The 22,450-nt window shown below is 40.4% G+C and overlaps 2 protein-coding genes across 7 annotated transcripts in view; both read right to left on the bottom strand.

Moving 5' to 3' along the window:
* The window catches only part of ehmt1b (euchromatic histone lysine methyltransferase 1b), a 34,274-nt gene extending 21,509 nt beyond the window's left edge, over positions 1–12,765 (bottom strand). For all 5 annotated transcript variants that reach the window (XM_039688255.2, XM_089123610.1, XM_039688253.2 and 2 more), the window contains exon 1: positions 12,661–12,765. In XM_039688255.2, coding sequence (XP_039544189.1) covers positions 12,661–12,681 — 21 coding nt within the window. In that variant the 5' untranslated portion in view covers positions 12,682–12,765. The remainder of the gene's footprint in view (positions 1–12,660) is intronic.
* A 4,858-nt stretch (positions 12,766–17,623) lies between these two features.
* The window catches only part of arrdc1b (arrestin domain containing 1b), a 35,392-nt gene continuing 30,565 nt past the window's right edge, over positions 17,624–22,450 (bottom strand). For both annotated transcript variants that reach the window (XM_039688285.2, XM_039688287.2), the window contains exon 8: positions 17,624–21,855. In XM_039688285.2, coding sequence (XP_039544219.1) covers positions 21,788–21,855 — 68 coding nt within the window. In that variant the 3' untranslated portion in view covers positions 17,624–21,787. The remainder of the gene's footprint in view (positions 21,856–22,450) is intronic.

A 22,450-nucleotide genomic window follows, 5' to 3' on the forward strand; every position in this document is an offset into this window, starting at 1 on the left:
AGAACGTTCAAAAGTTTAGGGTCGGTATGGTTTTTTAAAATGTTTTTGAAAGAAGTATTGTATGCTCTAATTTCTCTGCCACAGACACAGCAAAACAGCAATATTGTGAAATATATTATTACAATTTAGAATAACTTTTCACTTCTTATAATTGAATGTATCCTTGCTTTAAAAAAGTATAAATGCCAATTAAAAAAAAAACACTTTTGAACAGTAGTGTATGTGAACACACTCAAACTAAATTGTTTAAATATGCATCATGGCCGGTCGCATCAGGAAGTAGACAACAGTAATATTGTTTTATCATATTTTATTTTTACTCCAACACTGCCAGGAAGAACAATGTAATATTGTTCTTCCAAATGGTAAAAACAACAACCACAGATTCTCAAAACCAATGAATGTTTCGCACAATAGCTCAACTTCAGCAGTAACTAAATAGATCTCAAAAAGAATGAAAGTTCATGAAATTCCTTTTGATTTTGCAAGAATCATTTCTCAACACATTTCAAGGCCTTGTCCTCCAAACTTGGCAGGGGCAGGAAAAGTCTCTTAATCATAATTCTGCCAAATAACTGTACTACTGACACCACCACAGAATGTAGCTTCACAACGGAGGACTGCATACTAGGAGTTTCACTGTCATTTTGTAGTCAGACCTCATACCACTGACACAGAGTCTGCTTTCATGGAAGCCATGTTTTTCATATTCAAGGCCCTGAAAATCTTTTTCCCCAAGCAACAATATAGTTTCCTATGTTCCAGTTGGGAAGCAGCTAAGATTTTCTGTGCTTTCCTGGTCTTCTACAACAAAAAGATGGAAAAGAATGAGAAGGAAGCGGGGAAAAATTCAAACAAAGAGAAAAGTGTGACACTTTGACTATTAATCACAACCCTTTTGGATGGCCTATCCGTTCCTTGAATTTGTCCTGAATCTACAGTTTGGTTTTTAATCATCCTATCACAAAAGAAATAGCAAAATAGTATAGACACACACAGAAAGAATTGGATTTTGAGAAATCCAAATGGCTTCAGGAATGCAAACAAGCTTCTTGCAAATGCAAAGGGATCCTAGTATTCACTTCAATGGAATCTACACCAGGACCAGCCAGCAAAACAAAGCTCATTGCCAGCAAGCGGAGCAGCAGTCTATGTTTTGCACTGCTGATTATAGGCAGCCAATGTGACTCGGGTATCAAGAAAAGCATCAAGGATTCCCTGCATAATCGGCTCGTTTTGCTTGGCTGCTCAAGTTTATCCCACTTTCAAGTTCTTCTTTTCAGCCACTGAAGACAAATGCAAAAACATTTTAGTAAACCATGTAACAATGCTAATAATGTTCGTCTACAACTTGACAGGAACTTAGGAGGCTACAGATTTTTCTAATGGTCGACAACCTGACAAGTGAGTTTTAAAAGAATTCTAGGCCTACCCTTTTTACCTTTAAAGAGATCATGGTTATTCGTCAAATTGATGAAGACACAAGGTACACAACTAGAAAACGGTTTTGGGTACAGCTAAACGTGCAAAAAAAAAAAAAACAGACAAAAAAAAAAACATCCATGATTGTCAGATTTGGGATGAGCGCAGGACAAGGCTTAGCACTGATATTGCTACAAGTTCCTGCCCAACTTCAGACAGGCCAGCTCTACAGATCCTGAAGCAAGAGCTTAATAAGTTAATCAGAAAGATGACAGGAGGTGAATCAGATGATATCCTAAAATCAGAAGTAACACAAATTTTCAAGCTCCAAAACAATAGATGTTTAGAGTACCAGGTCCAGTCCTTTCAAAAAACCTACAGCAAACCAGTTGGGAGCAGCAGCTATCTGGCAATGTTTGTACCCTTGACCACAAAAGCAAAAATGGAGATGGAAATAATCCTGCTTCACTAGAGGGCAAACCCTCCAGCAACAAGGTTGTACCTGCCTTAAGCAGTGGTCTTCATTCATGGGGGAGGAGGAAACAAATTTACACTCTCCAAATGACTAGTTATCTTCCCACACATGCACCGTCCCTGAGCACAGGTCACATGACCAGCTTGCTGTATAAAGCTCTGACATAGCCCACACTGAGCATGCTCAGATTGAGCTCTACTGTTCTTCACGAAGAAGGAAGAGCAGAAAAAAACAACACTGCAGCCATTTTATGGAACGGCAACTAGCTACAGTCAATGGTGTCTCTAATGCTGTTCCTCAATCTAACCATCGTGATACTTCAAAGGTTTCTAACTATAAAGAGATGCAATGCATAAACAGCACATTTTTGAATAAGCATATCAATGTTTTATTTGACTTTGTCAAAAATGTCAAAAAATGCATTTACACATAAACATGAGTTATTACGTGTCAAACTGTTTCCTGCAACATGAATTACAGTATGACAATCTTAAGGAATGTGGTTTGGCTATTAGGCAAAAAAAAAAAAAAATCTTCAAAAGATCATTTGGATTGATCATTTGACTCTTAAAATGGGTTTCCAATTCACATATCTGACATATTTTTTCTAAACAACATCTAGTCATTATAAATCAAATATCATTAAAATGTACACAATCTGGAAATGATTAAACCACCCAAAAGAAAAAGAATCAGGCTCGATTTTTGTTTTCTAACAGAGTAACTGAGGTCGAGACCTTGTCTAATGTAGTTCCCTTTGATTTCTGCAAAGCAAGAGGCATGAGTATATCCATAAAATGAAACGTCTCAACTTCGTAGTGCATTTTCTAAAATAAAAATACTACATTTTATATATGCAGAGAGAGTCAACTATAAGTAAACAATGAGAAGGTTGATTCAAAGGGTGTTAAAACTGTGGCTCTGCTGATACAAAGCAATGTTTTTAATAATGATGCAGCATTTTTTGGCAATATTCAATAAAATAAAGAAAATAAATTTGGTTTCGGACAAAATTGTTTTCCAAAGTAAATCACAATGATAACGGGTTTGACTCTCAGTCAAATTTACTAATTAATCACGATACTTAACCAACACAAAATAGGAGTCAGTTTAAAGCTTAGAAGCTTGGCTTTACAGTGAACATGGGGAATTCAATCATCAGGTAACAAGTGCTTTTAAACGACATATTAAATGTGCTCTAATTTCCTAGCGTGAAAAAATAAATGCTTTATATAAAATGAGATCTGTAAAATCATTGTACATAACAGATAGACCGGTTCATGTCACGATAATGATGCATGATTCCAATATCTTTTGAAAGTTCTTCTAATGGAAACAGGATCTCAGGTGTGCTTGCAGTGTTTTTGGACCCGTGGTTGAGTATGTTTCGAAATAAACAGCTAGCCTACCTAATCCATTGGATGGCTTGAAGACATGAGGTGCGTTTGACTTAAAGTGCCGTAGCACTGTGCTAACCAATCTGTGTATGTTATCAAACTAGTAACGCAAGAGCGATTAGAGAGCACACGGCTCTGTATGCTTATTACCGCTCTCGCGTTACTTCGATGTCATACACCGATCGGTCTGCGCATTGCCAATTCCAGGCTAACACACCTATTAATACATCTAGAACATGTAACTACGGTGTTCTTGCTTATTTTTTCATTGTGTGTCTGCTTCACTTATTATGCACACGAGCCACACACACCACAAAACTATGCACTCTAATGATGACCTTGCTTAATCGACCATCAAAAGCTTTATTGATAAAATTATTTGACAATGAATCAATCGTTCGTTAATTATTAGCATCCATAATTAGGAGCAGCATCGGAAAGAGGCTATTGTCTTCTGGAGAAAAAATGGGGCTGAGCTGGTCGCTCACACTGAATCAGATTCAAACTTGTTGGCCATGCCTGACTGGGCTGCCGCGGGTATTGGACTTGAATGGAATCCTCCACCTTGTCATTAGCGGTCACGATTGGATGATTGTTTCCTGGGTGCAGCGCATGGTTTACAGGAGAGTTCCGTCTTTAGGAGGTTCACCAGTTGTGGAAGGCACCTTTCACTCTCCAAAGCCTCCACCAATCACATTACCCTCAATAGTGGGGCCTTCAAAGGTTACGTGGAGATTCTCCAGATGGAGAGTGCAATATTGGTGCCATCTAGCAGAATTGTCCACGTCTCCCATCCAAAGCTTGATTGATGACTTCAGCCCTGGCTGCTAAGGCTTACAGTGCTACTGGACAGGCCGCCTCCACCTTGCATGCAATGGTCATCCTGCAAGTCCATTAGGCCAAAGCAAATACAGAACTGCAGATGGGTAGTTCTGAGCCGGGGTTGATGTAGGAACTGCACAGTGACTGACGTGGCCCGGGCCTCGGCCTGACGAGTTCCACCTTGGTGGTCCAAGAAAGCCATGTCTGAGATGAAGGACGTTGACGAAGTTTGCTTTCTCAAAGCCCCCATTTCCCAGTCCGGCCTCTTTGGTGACACCATCGAGGACTTTGCCCAGCAGTTCTAGGCAGATCAGGAGTAGACTGAAGCCATTAAGCACATCCTGTCTTGGCATGATACCACCTCCACCAGGCCACTACGGGCTGGCCCCCAGTCTGCTAATCGCTAAGGGAGTCCCCATGAGGTTTCCACACCTGCTCCAGTCCGACCGGAGACGTCAACCCGACCTCCAACAGCAATGGCCATCCTGCAAATCCATTAGGCCAAAGCACATACACAACTGCACATGGGTAGTTCTGAGCCGGGGTTGATGCAGGAACTGCACACAGTGACTGACGTGGCCCGGGCCTCGGGCCTGACGAGTTCCACCTTGGTGGTCCAGGAAATCCATGTCTGAGATGAAGGATGTTGACAAAGTTTGCTTTCTCAAAGCCCCCATTTCCCAGTCTGGCCTCTTTGATGACACCATCGAGGACTTTGCCCAGCAGTTCTAGGCAGACCAGGAGCAGACTGAAGCCATTAAGCACATCCTATCCTGGCATGATACCACCTCCACCAGGCCGCTACAGGGTGGCCCCCAGTCTGCTAATTGTTAAGGATTCCCCCTGAGGTTTCTACACCTGCTCCGGCCCGATCGGAGACGTCAACCCGACCTCCCCATTTGGAGACGTCAACCCGACCTCCCCGTTCAACATAGAGAAGGCCACACATAGAGTCTATTTAAGAAGGAGTTTATTTCTGTTCCACCACTTTTTCAATAAAAGAGCAGTTTCCTCAGTCTCCGGGCCACTCCGGGCGTGGTTTGGCAGTGAGCAACGCTCTTCTTCTTCACTCTCAGCCACCCCTTCTTTCATTACAGGCCAGGAGTTCACATTTTGAGGACATGCTGCTTCTTCTCACCTTCCTAACCAGTTCCTTTGAGGCAGCCACAGAGCCAGTTAAGAGTCACACCACAGTCACTGCCTCTACTTCAGGAAGCTATGCTTCCCAGTTTAGGCCCCAGCGCTCCTTGCTGCCCTTCCTCAGGTACGTCTGTTGTTCCTTTGGTGCCGCTGGCGTGGAGCTTGGGAGCCTGGATAGTAATAAACCATTACATTTATATAGCAATTTTCTCTTCACTCAAAGCGTTTTACATAGGAGGCATCTCCTCAACCACCACCAATGTGCAGCATCCACCTGGATAATGTCACGGCAGCCATATTGCACCAGAACGCCCACCACCAGCTTACTGGTGGACAGGAGACATAGTGATGAAGCCAATTGGTGTATAATTATATATATATATATATATATATATATATATATATGGAGATGATTAGAAGGCCATGACGGACAGAGGCCACTGGGCAAATTTGGCCCAAAAATTAGAATTTTTTTGTGACCACAGAGAGTCAGGGCCTTGGTTTAACGTCTTACTTGAAGGACGGATGAGCCCCAATTTCGGAATTCGTTCTAACAGCCCTACTGGATAGCACTTCCCAGCTCATCCCGCTGGCTCATTTGGACAATCAGACTTGGCTAGGCGATTAGAACACCAGCCTATATACCCATAGATCCGGGTAGGAGTGGCTTGGCATGCAAATCAACATTCATTGGACCGTTTTCGTACAAATCGGAGGTGATTGGTCGTACTGCACGATTAATCATATTGCAATCGCGATGTCAAACCTATGTGATTATTTGACGCAAAATGCAACTATTTTATATGAAATAAACAAATTAGGGCTGTTAACGCCATTAAAGCAGCATCTGTTATGTTTGCTCTCAGAGTCCCCCTACAAATGGGAAACAGTGTTGTCTTCTACTACTGTCGTAAAATCTGTCATGGTTACACCAGGGAATACACGCGTGCATTTGTTGACAAGTGATACCCCCGAACTCTGCAGCAGGAAGGAGTTCTCACATCTTGGGCAGACTGCCAGCGTTGCGTGTGAAATGTCTTCATCCCAGGTACATTGGCATAGATTTCAGCATGCCATATGAATATAGTTTCATGGGCTTTATTTTTTTCAACCATCAAAAGATCGCGTAGCTCACATTTACAAGCCTGCGTCGAATGTAACCCCTACCAAACTCAGTATACTTTCATGTCTCGAGCTGGCACGAGCTGCCCACCCCGGCTCTACGGGATGCATAGGGGATGAGTGTGTCAGCACACTCAAAAGAAAGCAATGCAGTCTACATTGGATGCGCCGAGGTGCGAAGTTACACAACACATTTCCAACAGTAAACTGATCGCACGCATGCTCTGTTTCTGACGCACTTCACATTTTCTAGGCGGGGGAAGATTGATGCACCGTTTTTGTGGAGTAGTATTACAAATTAAAGTATTAGTATAAAAAAATAACTTGTTCGCTCATTTTGGCGTACCCTATGGATGAGTGGCGCCCCTAGCCACTCATCCTATTCTGCAGGCCGGGCCTGATCAGTCGAGACCATAGTTCGAGACACCCCTCGCTGCGTCCACTACGTATTGGAACATCCAGCTACCAGGGCTCGAGACTAACGGCATCCTATCATCCTGGGGACGATAGAAAATGAGTTTAGGATGAACAGAAATATTCTCCAGGACGCCTACAGGACGAAAGACATTTTGTATGTGTGTTCACAGGGCTCGAATTTCGGCACGGATATTGCGCATAATTCTAATGATTCCCGCAGGTCTCCTATTTATAATGCGGGATATTCCCGCAATCCTAATCCACAAAGATTATAAAATCAAATCGTTCTTTAATAACTATCTGCCATACGCAATTTCACAAACAGCGTGAGTGTTCAGCGGTGCCGCGTCTTCTCTTCTCTCAAAATGTGTTGTGGAAGGCAAGCATCAAGCGCTGCCGCGATAATACACACTCGCGTTCAGGAGTCGGGACATGACGGAAAATTGACTTGCACAATCGGGCCAGCAGTGCATCGTGAATTAAATTTACCATTTGCACGTCTTTTTAGTCTTACCAGTTTATACATTCAGGCGATTTTAAACTGATCAGTGCTCGCGCGCTCTCTGGGATGACTATGCGCACATTCATAGAAAATCCACCTCAAGAACAGTTGGCCAGTAACAAAAGTTATTTTTCACGGATTATATTGCTTTAACATGCAAAACTGTGTCAATTTCGGTCTTTGTGAGTATAATAGTCTAAACATAGTCTGTTTTGTCTTTAATAAGCATAAAACTCATGTCAGCATAATGCACACAGAATCCGTGCCCTAGCTCTTAAAGCCTAGTTCACACTACATGATTTTAAAATGTCGGGCTGAACTGTGCAGTTTACACTACATGACTTGCTCTCAGTGAAATCATGAGTGTTCAAGTTGTTTAGCTGTTCACACCACACAACACAGCGTGATTGATCCACAACAGGAGGTAACTCACTACACGAGTTAACAACGCACTGCATAGAGATACAACCACGATCGGATGATAAGAGCATATCATTTGTGACTCAATGAGAGCTGTTTCAGTACTATAGTACGGTCTAAATCCTGAAAATAATCAAACAAATAATGAGTTGACAACAACACGATTCTATCTGGTCTAGAAACCATGTTTTGTCACGAAAAACCACGCAATAAAACGAACCAGAAATGACGCGAAACTGCAGAGAAGAACACAACACGCGAATATGGACGTCAGACAGAAACTAGTGCTGCACACTGTTTGCTCGACGATATGCTCTGAGAAAAAAAAAATGCAAAAAAGAAAAAGTAAGATTTACCTGGTGTCCTCAACCCATGCGTTGCTATGATTGGCTGTACTCATGACATCACTGAGATTGAGTCGCGCGACTGCTCGAGATATCTAGCATGCTAGATATTTTTCTGAGCTCGGTGACCTGTCTGCGAGCTGTCTGCGAGCTGTCTTTGATGCGTTGTTGGCTCTTTCACACTATCGGATTGGCGAGCGTTAATCGTCCGCTAATCGCCCGCGATTTGCACGCGATAACACCCTGACTTGTCGGCGACTCAACGATTTGCAAATCGGGCTTAAATCGGGCTTAAAATCACGTAGTGTGAACTAGGCTTAAAGAGACAACAGCACCCATTTGCGTCGGTCATTAATTTTGTTGTCAAAACAACAAGTTTAAGGAATTAAAATGAAAGGAATCAGGATTAATAGCCTATGTAGACCTCTTTAATTTATTCTGGACTAAATAATATCTAGTGTTATTTTCCATTTGATTACTTTATTCAGTTTCTGTCTATGAATTAGGGCTGTTGGAACGAATTCCGAAATTCGAATATAATTCGAATATTTAAAAAAAACAAAACTATTCGAATGCTAAAGTTACTATTCGAATATTGCTTTTATATATATTTAAAAAATACATACATCTATGCAATCTTTCTCACGGCTTACAAACATTTGAAAATGAAATGCTTTCGTTTCGTCTAATGAACAATAAAGTTTTTGAATCGTAACACAATTGTGCACGTTATCCAAGCTGTAAGGCCATCCCATACAGACATCCGGGATGATCCGGGAGTCTCCCGCATATTGATAGCGTCTCCCTGATGCCCGCAAATTTGTTAAAATCTCCCGGAATCTAGAGCGAGAAAGAACATACTGCGGCGCGTGCATGGCAGAGAGGGAGAGAACGAGACCTTGCGAGTGCAGCGCGAAAGCGAGTCCCGCGCACTCTCTCTCCCTTTGCAGACTAATCTCACGAAATGGCTCAAAATGCATATAGATAACATGCCACTTGACTTGAAAGTGGTGTGTATGTTGACGCAAAAGTCTTGATCATGTTGCCCTTTGGAACACCGCTGCACAAACCAGTCCAACACAGCGCTGTCAATGTCAGAGAACCAGTCCCGCTTCCAACACATCGGTAAATCAGAAAAACGTATCGGCCGATGCCGATATTGAAAAAATTCTAAATATCGGCCGATATATCGGCCGTGGCAATATATCGGTTGATCACTAATTAAAAACTGTTATATTTAAAAAGCATTTATAGTCTAATAAATGTTTTTAAAAATTTGAGTTTTCAATTTTAATGACGGAATCACTGTAATGTTGGATGGCTATAATTATTAATGTTTGGGTCATTTTTATCCAGACATCTATGGCTTATTGATCATTATAGGTGTTGTCAATCATTTAGTTGTCATTTAGTTTGTTTAGTAGTAGTTATTTAGAAGTAATCATTTAGTTTGAGTTGAGAAATAATCTGTGTGCATTTTGCTTTAGAACCAAGCAAGCACTCGTGAAACCATTTGTTTATTACACCGCAATTGCATATCGCAATATTGACATTTTCCCCAAATTGCAGCCCTAGTTCCCAGGTGAGTATCGACCCCAATATGTCATTATCGATGTAAAGTCTCTGCTCCCTCTTTCAGGGAACGAGGGTTGCATCAATAACCGAGACATTATCTAGCCTCTTAACGTTTTTAAAAGGACAAATACAAACAATGTTCTGTCAAACTGCCTGTTTTGGCAAGTACTCATTTAAACAGTTCGATATATGAAAGTGAGCAGTTGAGGAACACCTGGGTATGTATAATTGTTTCTGTGCATTAGTTCTTAAATTGACATTGGCCTAAACCTGCAGCTGTCTGAGTCCTTTGTGTTAATTCAAGCAAAAACAAAAAAAGAAAAAGCACTCGCTGCTTTCTGACTGAGTAACTTTAATAAGGATTTACACAAGGAAGACTCTGCACTCTTATTTTAAATTTTATTACTTATTCAATTTCTGTAGGAATTCTACTGTTAGACATACCTGACAAACTTAAAACACTTAATTTCATTTGTATCTTTGTTCTATTGCATTTATTTGTTCTTATTTTAATCTCTTTAAATTGTAATGAACTAGGCTAAATCTGTTTTTTTAGCTGATTTAGTCAACTAAAAACTTGTGATATTTAGTTGACTAAAACTAGACTAGAACTAAATGGCATTTTAATCAAAAGACTATGACTAAAACTAAAGCAAAACTGTGCCGTCAAAATTAACACTGCCAGCAGGGGAATTTGCTTCAGAACGAAAATATGAGTACCATATTTTCAGAAACAAATTATGCAGCATAGGTAACATTTTTGTCATCATAATGTAGCCTACCTGACAAAATTCATCAAATGTGCAACTATTTCTCCACCGACTTTCAGTTGTATGCTCTACTTCTAGTCAAACAATGGAAATGTTATCAGCCTCAATGAGCAAATTGCCTAACTTCCTACTAAGTTAATGGCCTCAGACCTATAACTTAGACAATGTACTGTATATCACTGCTGGCAGTTGGTTGGGTGGGACCTTTGGGCTCTTACTCCTACCAGAAGAAAACATATATATATATATATTTTTTATTTATCTACTGCTAAATGTCAAATTCCTAAAATATTGTTTTTACCACATGGGTTGATCTGGGCCACAACAAGATACCAGTGCTGGTAGTCAAACATACAGCTTTCAAGTTTTCACCAAACATTTCACATAATCAGACCAGAGAGTTCAACTTCAGTATCAATTAATCCCTAATACGTCAACAAGACTTCTATGTCTAGAAATTATTGAACGTAACCCTTGTAAAGAAGTGACTAAAGAAATTAGAAGTGGCTAAATTATGGACAGATGGTTCCATTTAAACCATCAGCCAGAAGTTTTATTTACATAGATTCATCAAAAGCTTCACCACATTATATTTGACATGTCTCAGACACTAGCAAAAGACGATGCACGTGTCAATCAACCAAGGGCTTTCATGTCATTTTCATGTCATTCTAAACCTGTATGACTTTCTGTGTTCTGTTGGGGTCCAGACAACATTGGACACCACTATCTTTCATTTTTTTTACAAATGTATCCATTTTGACTTTTAGGTAAACTATCCCTTGATTCCCTTGACAAATTGTTAGGTGTCTAAAAGATTACCACCCCTTCTCGTTAAATTTCAGCCTAGCCAAAAAAGTTTTTTTGTTTCCACTTAAAGTTTCACCATAGTTCACACCTTCAGACTGTTCTGCAACAAACAATTGTATAATTTTATGTACTGTACCTCATTCCTTCCCACAACAGACATTAGAAGCTGTTAAGAAGGCCCAATCACAGAGCTCCACCTGTCGGTGAACAAGTGCAGTTTCTCTCCAATAGATAAACATGATGATGTGTTTCCTCATAGCACTACATATAGTGAGCTTAATTTAAAAACCTGAACACCCTCCAGACAACAGCAATAAAACTGCAATACTTCAATATTATCCAATAAATTAAATAAAACCAAGATCCTGAATGTCTCCTCCAATGTTTATGATTTGGACAAAAACATTCCTAAAGGACTGTACAGGATTTCAATCGGAATTTTTGTCATAATTTGAAACCAATCCTAGTTAGAACAATCAATCAAATAAGATTCTTAAATTTTATCACCACACCTACTATATTGAAATAATGTTATGCTATTGGACAGTTAAAAGAAGAATCACAAGAACATATGACTCCTGAAATATAAAATAGTAATAATCGTTTGAATGTCCTAAAGTTGCATTTTATTCGGTTACTAGTTCAATTAGAAATGTTTAGAATATGACGAAAATACACAAGGATCCTAAGAGGATAGTGAACATTATTACAGAAATTCTAAATTAATTGACTTGGAATTTATAACTAACGTTACGGACGACATAATTTAACAGCTTCCCAGAGAGCAAACCGGTGTCTAAAAACCATTGATGTGTAACCAACAGTACATGTATTTTCACAACACAACACTAATGTTGACAACTGCTTTAGCACCAAGTAGCCTTTAGCCACAGCTTCCTACATGAAAGACGTTACAAACTACTGGTATCGCTAAAATATTCCCCAACAAAAGGGATAGGCTGATGGGTGTTTGGCTGGTGGACGACTGGGTGTGCTTGTGGATGATGTACAAACAATATAACAATATGCACTGCCGCTGTATTTAATATTGAAACAGCAGCATCTGAAGCCGGATAGTGCCCTGGAACTAGCATAACAACAATCACCTAGCCGTGTACAAAGAGCAAAGCTGAGCTGTATTCAGGTTTCCAGACAACAGCAGCCGCACGGCAAAAAGGGAGGCCACCCCATTATTTTCCTTCACAAAGCTTCACGAGCACTCATTCGCACAAAAGCACCGTGTTTTCACACTGAAACGGACAGCCAGGCGGGCTCTTTGAAAGACTAGTGACGAAACGTGCCCGGGTTAGCCGCTCAAAGCTTCAACCGGCTGTTCAATGTGTCACAAACAGTCTGACAGCCAGTCATTGAGTCAAACTGGTAAAAACAGCATAATTGCACAGATAAACTAAGTTACAATGTAGAATCATTGCTCTGCTCTTACCTCAGTTTTCATTGAAGCCATGGCTCCTCACCCCGAGACCCCGCCCCCTTGGTATACGTCACCGGTTCATTTGGCGCTATGTGGAGAGAGAGAAAAAGAAGAAAAAAAAGTACTAGTGAGGTTCAGCTAATTTCTGAGAATCGGTTCTTTTAAACCGTTTCAAAGAACTTGTTCAAAGCCCCATATAGTTTTACACCAAAACGGAATTACGCCACATACATCCAAAAACATGGTTTAATTTAGTTTGGAGTCTAAATTTATTTATGAGGTAGGTAGGCCCAGTTTTCAGCTTGAAAATATTTAATTCTGGTTTGCCCTATGGGTTTGCCTGGCTTATCACAATTTTTCAATGTGGAATACGGGGAAATTATTTTAAAGGCGAATTTCAACTGTACCTAAACAATAGGTATGGAAAAAAGAAAACCTGTAATAAAAATAAATAAATAAATAAACGCTGTATGGTGTTAATATTTGTAAATATGTCTGATAGCTTCCCAAAACCCCACTGAAACCAACCAACAGCCCAGCCAACACAAAACTAGAGGTATTTAATTAAATAACAGAAAAAAATGTATTATATTGTTTTGATATTTTGATGTATTTATAAAGTTATACCCTTTGGGGTATTTGTAAATATTTTAAACCAATAAAGCATCCTAGAGTGGTATATAACATGATTTAAATCAAAACGTATTATGTTTTTGTTTTAGGTTCTAAAGGGGTTGTTATAATTAATTTTATTTATTTTGCCCAAGTTCAATGCTGATATGATTCATAAAACATTTAATCATTTAAAATCTAATAATTGCATTCACATGAAATTATATACAAAGTTCATTAAAGGAGTAGTTCACTTTAAAAAAAAAACTTTTGCTGATAATTTACTCACCCCAGTGTCATCCAAGATGTCCATGTCTTTCTTTCTTCAGTCGAAAAGAAATTAAGGTTTTTGATGAAAACATTGGTAAATGGTAAATGGACTGCATTTATATAGCGCTTTCATAGACCCAATGGCCACCAAAGCGCTTTACAATTTGCCTCACATTCACCCATTCACACACACCGACGGCAGCCATACAAGGCGCCATCCAGCTCGTCGGGAGCAACCGGGGTTAGGTGTCTTGCTCATGGACACCTCGACACTTGGTCAGGTGGAACCGGGGATTGAACCACCAACCTTTCGGTTTGTAGACAACCTACATGAACCACTGAGCCACTGCCACCCCGTTAAAACATTGCAGGATTTAATATAATGCACTTTTCTGGTAACCAAATGGTTCAAGGCCCAAAAGACAGTTTCAGTGCAAACTGTAAACTGTTCAATGGGCTTTAAACGATTCCTGATATAGAATAAGGGTCTTATCAAGCGAAACGATCGGCCATTTAAAAAAAAAGTTTAAGTTTTATAAGCTTAAATGCTTGCCTTGCTCTGTTCTGTGTAACTCTCCTGTTCGAACTCGTTCATCAAAATGAACAAATCTTTTCCCGAGTCAATTCGTTCATTTCGTTCGTTGAATGAACCAAATGACACGAAAAAAAGATTTGTTCATTTTGATGAACGAGTTTGAACAGGAGAGTCACAAACGAGCCATTTGATTCCAGACCAGAGTTGAAATCAGCGACTGCAAGCAAAGCAAAGGCCTGAGGAAGCGGTCAACTTCTCGCTGCCTTCAAGCCTTCCGTGCCAGCTACGCTATCCAGCGACATATCGTATTTGTTTCTACTATTGCAATTAATTTTGTGTGTGCTCGCCGCTGTGACACACACTTCTCTCTAAAAAAGCACGAGCATTCTTTTCAAAATGCCTCGCAATTCCTGCATGTGGCTTGTGCCGAGCCCTGCTCAGCAACGGAGACTGCCATGTGATTTGCGCTCTTTCACTCGCACTTTCGTCAGGAGGCTGCGTTGACTGTGAGAAGCTATCTATGTCGACCCTGCGGGCTCCTCTAGACCTCTGTGGTGCCGAAGCTGTCACTCCACCATCTGCTGGACCGTGCAAGAAGAAACACCTCCACAGAGACTGCCGGAGCCCATTGAAGAAACCAAGTACTCGCCGGATCAACTCCCTCGAGTGTCTCTTTCGTCTTCCCCTTTGGACCTTTCCTTTCACGCCACTAAGACGTTCGGCACACAGGCAATTGGCAGACGCATGGCTGGGCTCACCGTTACAGAGAGGTACCTCTGGCTGACGCTCGTGTAAATGAGGGAATCTGAGCGCGCCATATTTCTCAACGTGCCACTTTCCCCTACCGGTCTCTTCGGCCCAGCAGTCAATGGCATTGTAGATCATTTATCCGAAGTGCAGAAGACCCCGCAGGCCATCGGGTCGCTACATTTGAAACAGCCAAAAGCGGCTGTCAGCAAGCCGCGTGCCCACATCTCCGGTTCAATTCCCCAAGCCCACAGTGTGCGCGATCGGGACACGGAGACTATTCTCCCCTTGGCCACACATGCAAAAGCATGGGAAGCGATTCCGGGGTTTCAGAGTGGGTGCTGACCACAATAAGAGAGGGCTATGCACTGCAATTCGCTCACCGTCCCCCATGTTTCTTAGCACGGACCGTGTTGACAGTGAATGCGGAAGTAACACATCTACTTCCAGCAGAAATAGCCAAACGCTGTGCAAAGGGGCCATAGAACCGGTACCTTCTCTGAGCGAGTCAGGCTTTTACAGCCGTTATTTTCTCGTACCCAAGAAGGACAGAGGTCTGAGACCTATCTTATATCTGAGACTTTTGAACAAAGCTCTCATGAGAAGGCCGTTCAAAATGATTACAACCAGACAAATTCTCGCAAAAGTTCGCCCGAGGGACTGGTTTATATCTCTCGATCTGAAAGACGCTTATTTTCAGATTCAGATTATACCCCGTCACAGACCATTCTTGAGATTCGCCTTATACGGCTAGGTATATCAGTACACGTCCTTCCGTTCGGCCTATCCCCAGCACCCTGTACGTTCACAAAGTGCATGGAGGCGGATCTCGCCCCCTTAAAAAATCAGGGTGTGTCAGGAATAGAACTGGACTCTGTGGTTATGAAGGCCGTGTTGGACGTGTTGGCCGTGTTCGACACCTAGCATTGGTAACCGTTTCCAGAAGGGTAACACTGCCTCCCTAAAAATGTTTCAGGATAACAGTTGTCCTACCAGAAGGAGTTATGAACACGATCACGCAGCCTAGAGCTCTCTCTACGAGATGGCTCTATGCATCTAAATGGTCTGTGTTCTCCAAATGGTGCACCGACAGAAATCTGGACCCGAGAACGGGTGAAGTCTCGCAGATGCTCGGCTTCCTTCAAAAGCTGTTGAAAATGGGCAAGTCACCGTCGCAGCGTTCGCTGAGTCGAAGCAAGGCCGGTTGTTAGGAAGGAACGAGCTGGTCATCCACTTCCTTAGAGGAGCCAGAAGGATGAACCAACCGCGCTAACCTTCGGTTCCTATTTGGGATCTCTCTGTGGTCTTAGAGGCCCTAAAGATGTATCCCTTGAAACCATTAGATTCTACGAATCTAAAATACCTCTCGCTCAAAACCATTCTGTCATCAGTCAAACGTCTGGGGGACTTACACATGCGATCCGTTAGCACCACGTGTCTCGAGTTTGGCCTGAATGACTCAAAGGTCATCCTCAAACCAAGACATGGCTATGTCCTGAAGGTGATTGGCACTCCCTTCAGAGCGTAGGTTTTTTCTCCGTCAGCTCTGCCAGCATCTACGTAACCAGCCTCATCTGCCCTGTTACACGCCTCGCCTCTTTCAGACGCTCTGAACAGCTTTTCATTTTGTTAGGTGGGCGCACCAAGTGTTTCGCCGCCTCGAAACAGTCCCTATCCAGATGGATGGTGGACACTATTGCTGCTGCTTTTGCTTCAAAATGTCTGCAATGCCCTCTGGGGATCAGGGCTCATTCCCCTAGAGATATGTCCTTGTTGTGGGCATGGTCCAGCAGAATTTCCATTCATGACATCTATATGGCGGCGGGCTGGGCCTCCCCATCTACATTTGTGAGATTCTATAACATGGAAGTTCCCGCCTTGCAGGCTAGACTTCAGTCAGTCTAATATGTGTATGTTCTGCCCACATTCTTGTGCGCTGGCTACTTTCAACTGTTTAGCTCTCCTGGTTGAGCTGCACTAATATGGGCTTATATGTAACATGCAGACCGGCAGCGCCACTCTGCATTTCCCAAGGGTGCTTATGTGTGTGTCGCCCCGCTTGCTGACCGCCTGATTTCCCACTTTTCAGTGTTCCCCAGATTCCCTGGGACTCATAATGTGGATGCTTAGTGAGCACGGGGTTGACAAGGGGTTCCCGTAGGGTAAGCTAGAACCTCTCGTAAGAGAACATACTCGGTTACCTAACGTAACCTCGGTTCTATCTAGAGAGGGAACGAGTATTGTGCTCACGTCACAAGCTTCAGATGATCAAATCAGGGAAGCAGCCTTCGAGCCATGCTTTTATAAGATAAGCTACACCCACTTGGCGGGCTGTGACGTTTAGTGGGCACGAAGCACCACTATTGGGCGTGACGTCATGCCAGGCTCAGTGGTAGGCTGCTTCAGTTGCTACGGCGCAGCCAATAAGCGCGCTAGACAGCCTGCTCTAGGTCTGCTTGCTGCTGCACTGTGTTGACAAAGAATGCAAAATTAAGGATAACTTTTGGCTTCAATATTTCGAGAAAAGATGACATACTTAAAATGACTTACATAAAAGGGATACTCGTTCCCTCTCTAGAGAGAACCGAGGTTACGTTAGGTAACCGAATACATTTCATTTGTAAAACTTCTATTTTAAAGTATATTTTTGCCTCATCATCCAAATCTTCAGTTCATTGCAAATATCAGCTCAGTCATCGAATTGCAATGTAGACTTGCACTCTCAGTCACCTGTGCATTCAAATGAATGATTCCTTCCTGAATCGGACATTGCTAACCGTTGCTTATTATCTGTAAGGAAAGAATAGTGGGTTTTGATCCTCAAATGTATTTATTTATTTTACCATGCCAGCAGGCCAGCCAAGACTACAATACAATGAGCCTTATACTTCAGCAAAGACGTAATTTATCTGACAACCCAACATTCCCCATATACATTTTTTCGTTACCACCTTCCTTTTCTAAGACCTTCAGAGTGTGTACTATTCATGCAGGCTAAACACAAATGTCCATGTCCTTGTGTGGCTCTGTGATAATAATGGATTGGGATCAGTTTCTATGGCAACAAGAGAGAGGCAGCAGTGCTGGATGTGTAACCGGTCGCTTGATCTTTTACCCCATTTCCTTCGGTTGCCATCCAGAAAACTTGCCTGAAACTGCCTGAGCCCGTTCTCATCCTTTAGCGTCATATAGGTGACGCTATATGACAAAACGGCGAAATACTACGCACATGGCACCCGTTATCGTTAATATAACACGCGAACCCAAGGCGTCATAAATCCTTTAGCGTGAATATGAGACTACCCATTATATGAATATGAGACTAACAATTACTAGTGTGGTTTTTGTTACTATTCATAATGTAATCACTCCCTTGAGGGAAGATGGCGATTTTTTTTCAACATTCTCAGGTTTTTCCGTCAATTATCTTCATGAACATGTATATAGAAAGTCAATAAAATTAATTTGAATCAGTTCAAACTGAACTAATGAACTGATTTCATGAATTTAAATGGGGCTATGTAAGAATTTTCATATATTAATCGCTTCATTTATTGCCAATATTTGAACTGCTTGTTACAAAACTTTAAAAAACAAGACCTTCCCTAACATCCTAGGTTGTCAATAAAAGCCTGTAGCCTCAAGGACTCAGGAAGTTTTTTGCCGGAAAAATGAAAGGATGTAACGTTTACACGCACTCCTGAGATCCTTTCTTCCGTTCAATGACACATAAAATGAATGCTTATACAATGTTCAGGCACATGCTGAAAGACCCATACTGTACAGTAATATCAATGTGTCATGAAAAGAAAAAGGATCAATTCAAACTACAGTCTCACATAGCCATATCTGTAAAGTCTTTAGTTTTAAATACACTATCATAACTGTAATTTGAATCATCTCATCGCTTACATTATTTCAGTCAATATTTCAGTCCGGTGAATTGCAGAGACATATCCACATCGCTATGATCAGATGCTTTCTTAACTGCCGCTTTCTCAGTCATGCTATCTTTTAGTTTGTTTGTTTTGTTATTGAGAGGAAAGCGGGCAGCACATAGGCCTAGGCTATTTATTTATGGTTATTCATCTAAAAGTCACTCTCTGCAGCCTGTACGGTGTCAGGATGTTCGTTAACAGTATATTGATGCGAAGGTATTTCCAACGTATTTTTACATCTAAACTAAGAAAAAAAAACAAGCTTGCTGTGAGTATATCGGAATCACGTTCGGCCTCTTGTACATTACGTGTTCACGAGTCCAAGCGCGAGCAATAAGAAACTGTCTGCAGTTCAATTAACGGCCACCAGTGTCGCTAATAACAAGGTTTTCTGAATTCTACATATAGCCCCTTTAATCACTTGTTTAGAAGTAAATAAGCAAGATTAACTTTAAAATTGTACATTTAAATAAGCAACATCTTGGGGTGTGTGTGGGGTGGGGATGAGAATTTAAGTGATTTCATTACTTTGCTGTACAAGCTGATTCTGTCACAAACATTGAATATTGATCCGCAATCATGCTACTTTATATCAAAACCTGCTGGAAGAAAGTACCATGCAATGATGAAATGAAACTTGATAAAGCTGTTGAATCTTTGGTAAAAAGGAAAAGACAGAAAATAGTGTTCGTCCATGCTGCAAATTTAACATTTTAAGAAATGGATGACTTGCCAATTTTAATCATTTCTTTCACCTGCAGTGCTAAAATAACTAGCAATCTACTTTCCCTTTCTCTTATGATTCTTTCAATAACAATGTTCTTTTTATTAGAATATTCTTAACATTTGTGCAATTGCTGAATTTCAACACAGTGCTGCTCACAGTGAAGAAACAATCTGAATTTAAGTTTAGCTGCACTGTTAGAAGTCACAGTGGCCTGCTGGGATACAATCAGCAAAGACATGGTCCCTTGATATAAATATGAACGAGTCATTCTAAAAAATAGGTGCCTTTTGCAGTCTGATTAGGTCATTTTTTAAAGTACATTTTTATAAGATCTTAAAGCTGCAATACCTAAGATTTAGATGCCGCTAGAGGGCGCTACATTCAAAACAACAACAACGGCTTTGCTTGATGACGACGTTTAGGAACGCGGAATGATGGGAACTGTTGTTTTCAACTCCACCGTGGATAAATCAGTCAGACGGGAATCGAAAATTAGTTGTCATGGATGAGGTAAAGTTCGATTTCTATAAACGTTGCGTTTAATGACATGCTTGTTTTTCATTAAACTGAAATAACCGCAATAGTGTCGACTTTCCCTTGAAGAGATTGCATTCTGAAAGTATGTCATTATGACAGTTAGGCCAGAAAATGGATCCACATGATGAAAGAAAAAGAAAAGTTAACATTTTTGTTCATTTGTTTAAAAATATACATAAAACATTTTAAGAGGCACCAGCTATTCATTGTACTTTTTTTCTTTCTGTTTTTGTTTTTTTACATATGAAGGACTGAAATGGCACCATTTTTGTAGAATGACCTGAATGATTCTTCTCTGTCAGCATAAATAGTAAATTTGAAACAAACACAAAGAGAAAAGATAAAGTAACAAGTGCCAAAAAACTTGTAGTTTTGCATCATACAAAATCATTTAGAAAATGATAAATGTGGTCTGTTCTGTAGCTCTATTCTAAATCTGACTTTCTTTGCTCAATGAATAAAGTCCTAAATGTACCACAATACTGAACTAAATATGGAAAATCATCATTTATATTTTGGAGTTTGGGGAGGAATAAACATTCGCGCACATATATATATATACACACGTACACATAAAAAGTGCCTTTTTGTGCTTCAATTTTTTAAATTCTTCAACAGTTCAAGGGTCTGATCAGGTCGTAATGAAAAAGTGTTTGCCATATTAAAGGACTGTAGACAACAATCCAAGTACAGCCTAAGGCCTCACCGGAAATCCATCATAAATCTCTATTTGCTGTGGGCTAGTATGACAAATATCAACGCATAAGACCAAACAAGAGTCACATACAAAGACATGCACAGTTCGCATCATGATTTCAAATGATGCATATCTGAAATTTCTGACATCTAACATATTAACAGCACTGATATTACACAAAGTCTGAATGGAAAAAAAAAACTAAAATAACACTTTAAATGACTGTTCTTTGAAATAATAATTCTAGGGTTAATTTTGATAATTTTGCTTTGTTTTGTGTAATATAAGGTAGCAAAAACACAAAGTCAGGAGTCCAAAGAGTCTTCCAAACAATCTCTGTAAAACCAGTAAAACAAAAATGAACTAGTTCATAAATGATATGTAATATGTTGTTTTTGTTCCCTTAAGGGACAGTGGCTACCATTTTGGCCAAGTGATAATGACTTATGTGCCCAGGATGGTTGACTACATTGGTATTCCGAAGCTATATCCACACAGTGTCTGTTTGGTGACGAGTTGGATTTTGAAGTCAGATGAAAACTTCCAACATCAATCCCCATCAATAAATAAAACTTGTTCTTTCAAGAGTAACTTTCTCTGTGGCCAAACATCTTTTTCAAAAGCCATTCCTGCTGGCATAAGCATGGAGCGCTTTATGACTCATATAGATCGTCACAAGGAAAGGATTGTTTATTCCTTTGACGAGACTTTCAGCCTGGTGGAATGATATTTCAGATTTGACTTGTTTTGTGATAAGCTCTACATAAGGCCAGCCTTGGTTGAATGAAATCTCATTCTCAGTGTAACTTTCACTTCAAAATGTTATAGATGCTGGTATTCATTTCAGCAGAACTCGGAGTGCGTCTCATATAGGGGTTGGTCAAGAGTCCTCTTAGGCACTGAAACGTTCTTCCCGCACAGTTTCAGTGTTGTTTTCTCCAACATTGAATTTATGTTCTGAGGGGATTAACTAAAAATGTATGAGTTTTAAAGAGATTTGGTTCATGGAGGAGAAGGGCAGCAATTCCTGTGCCGTCCAGCAAGGGGCACCAGAAGAAGCGAGGCCTCCGAATGGTCTACCTCATGCTGCTGTTGAAGCTTGAGTTGTTGCTACTGCAGCTTTCCTCATATGTGGGAGGCGGCTCTGAAAATTAGAGTAAAAATAAATAAATAAATAAATAAATATTTCTGAATTTAATTTGGTTACAGTTTTCAGTTATATATTTCAGTTATAGTCACACTGGGGCAGGGTCATGTCTAATTCATAGAGATCCTAGATCTTTAAATGAGAGACTTACATTTGGTGCTACCAAGCACTATTACATCAGTAACACTTTAAAAACAAGGGACATTTTCCCTTGGAAAAGTAAAGTAAGAAAGAGATGAGTCTAAATTTTTCAAATCAAATACTGTATAGACTATAGAACAAATCTATATAAAACAATGAGAATCAGAATTTAACGTCTGATGTTAGAGAATGTATGTTTTTAAATGTAACCTCCCTTTAAAAACTTTGGTCAATTCAAAAATAATTTATGCAGAATTATATTATTCATTTGAAAGAATTAAAAGAGGATTTTCATGTTTATCCTTGTATCGTTCAACTGGTCTAGGTTGATATGGGATTTAGAAAGTCATTAGTAATAAGCAATGCAATACTTATTAGAGAGCGAAGTACAGTAATCTAATTACAATATTACAGTAATCTAATTACAGTAATCTGTTGAAGATGTAATTAG

Source organism: Pimephales promelas, chromosome 19, assembly GCF_988280905.1.
Source record: "Pimephales promelas chromosome 19, fPimPro1.hap1.1, whole genome shotgun sequence".
NCBI lineage: Eukaryota > Metazoa > Chordata > Actinopteri > Cypriniformes > Leuciscidae > Pimephales > Pimephales promelas.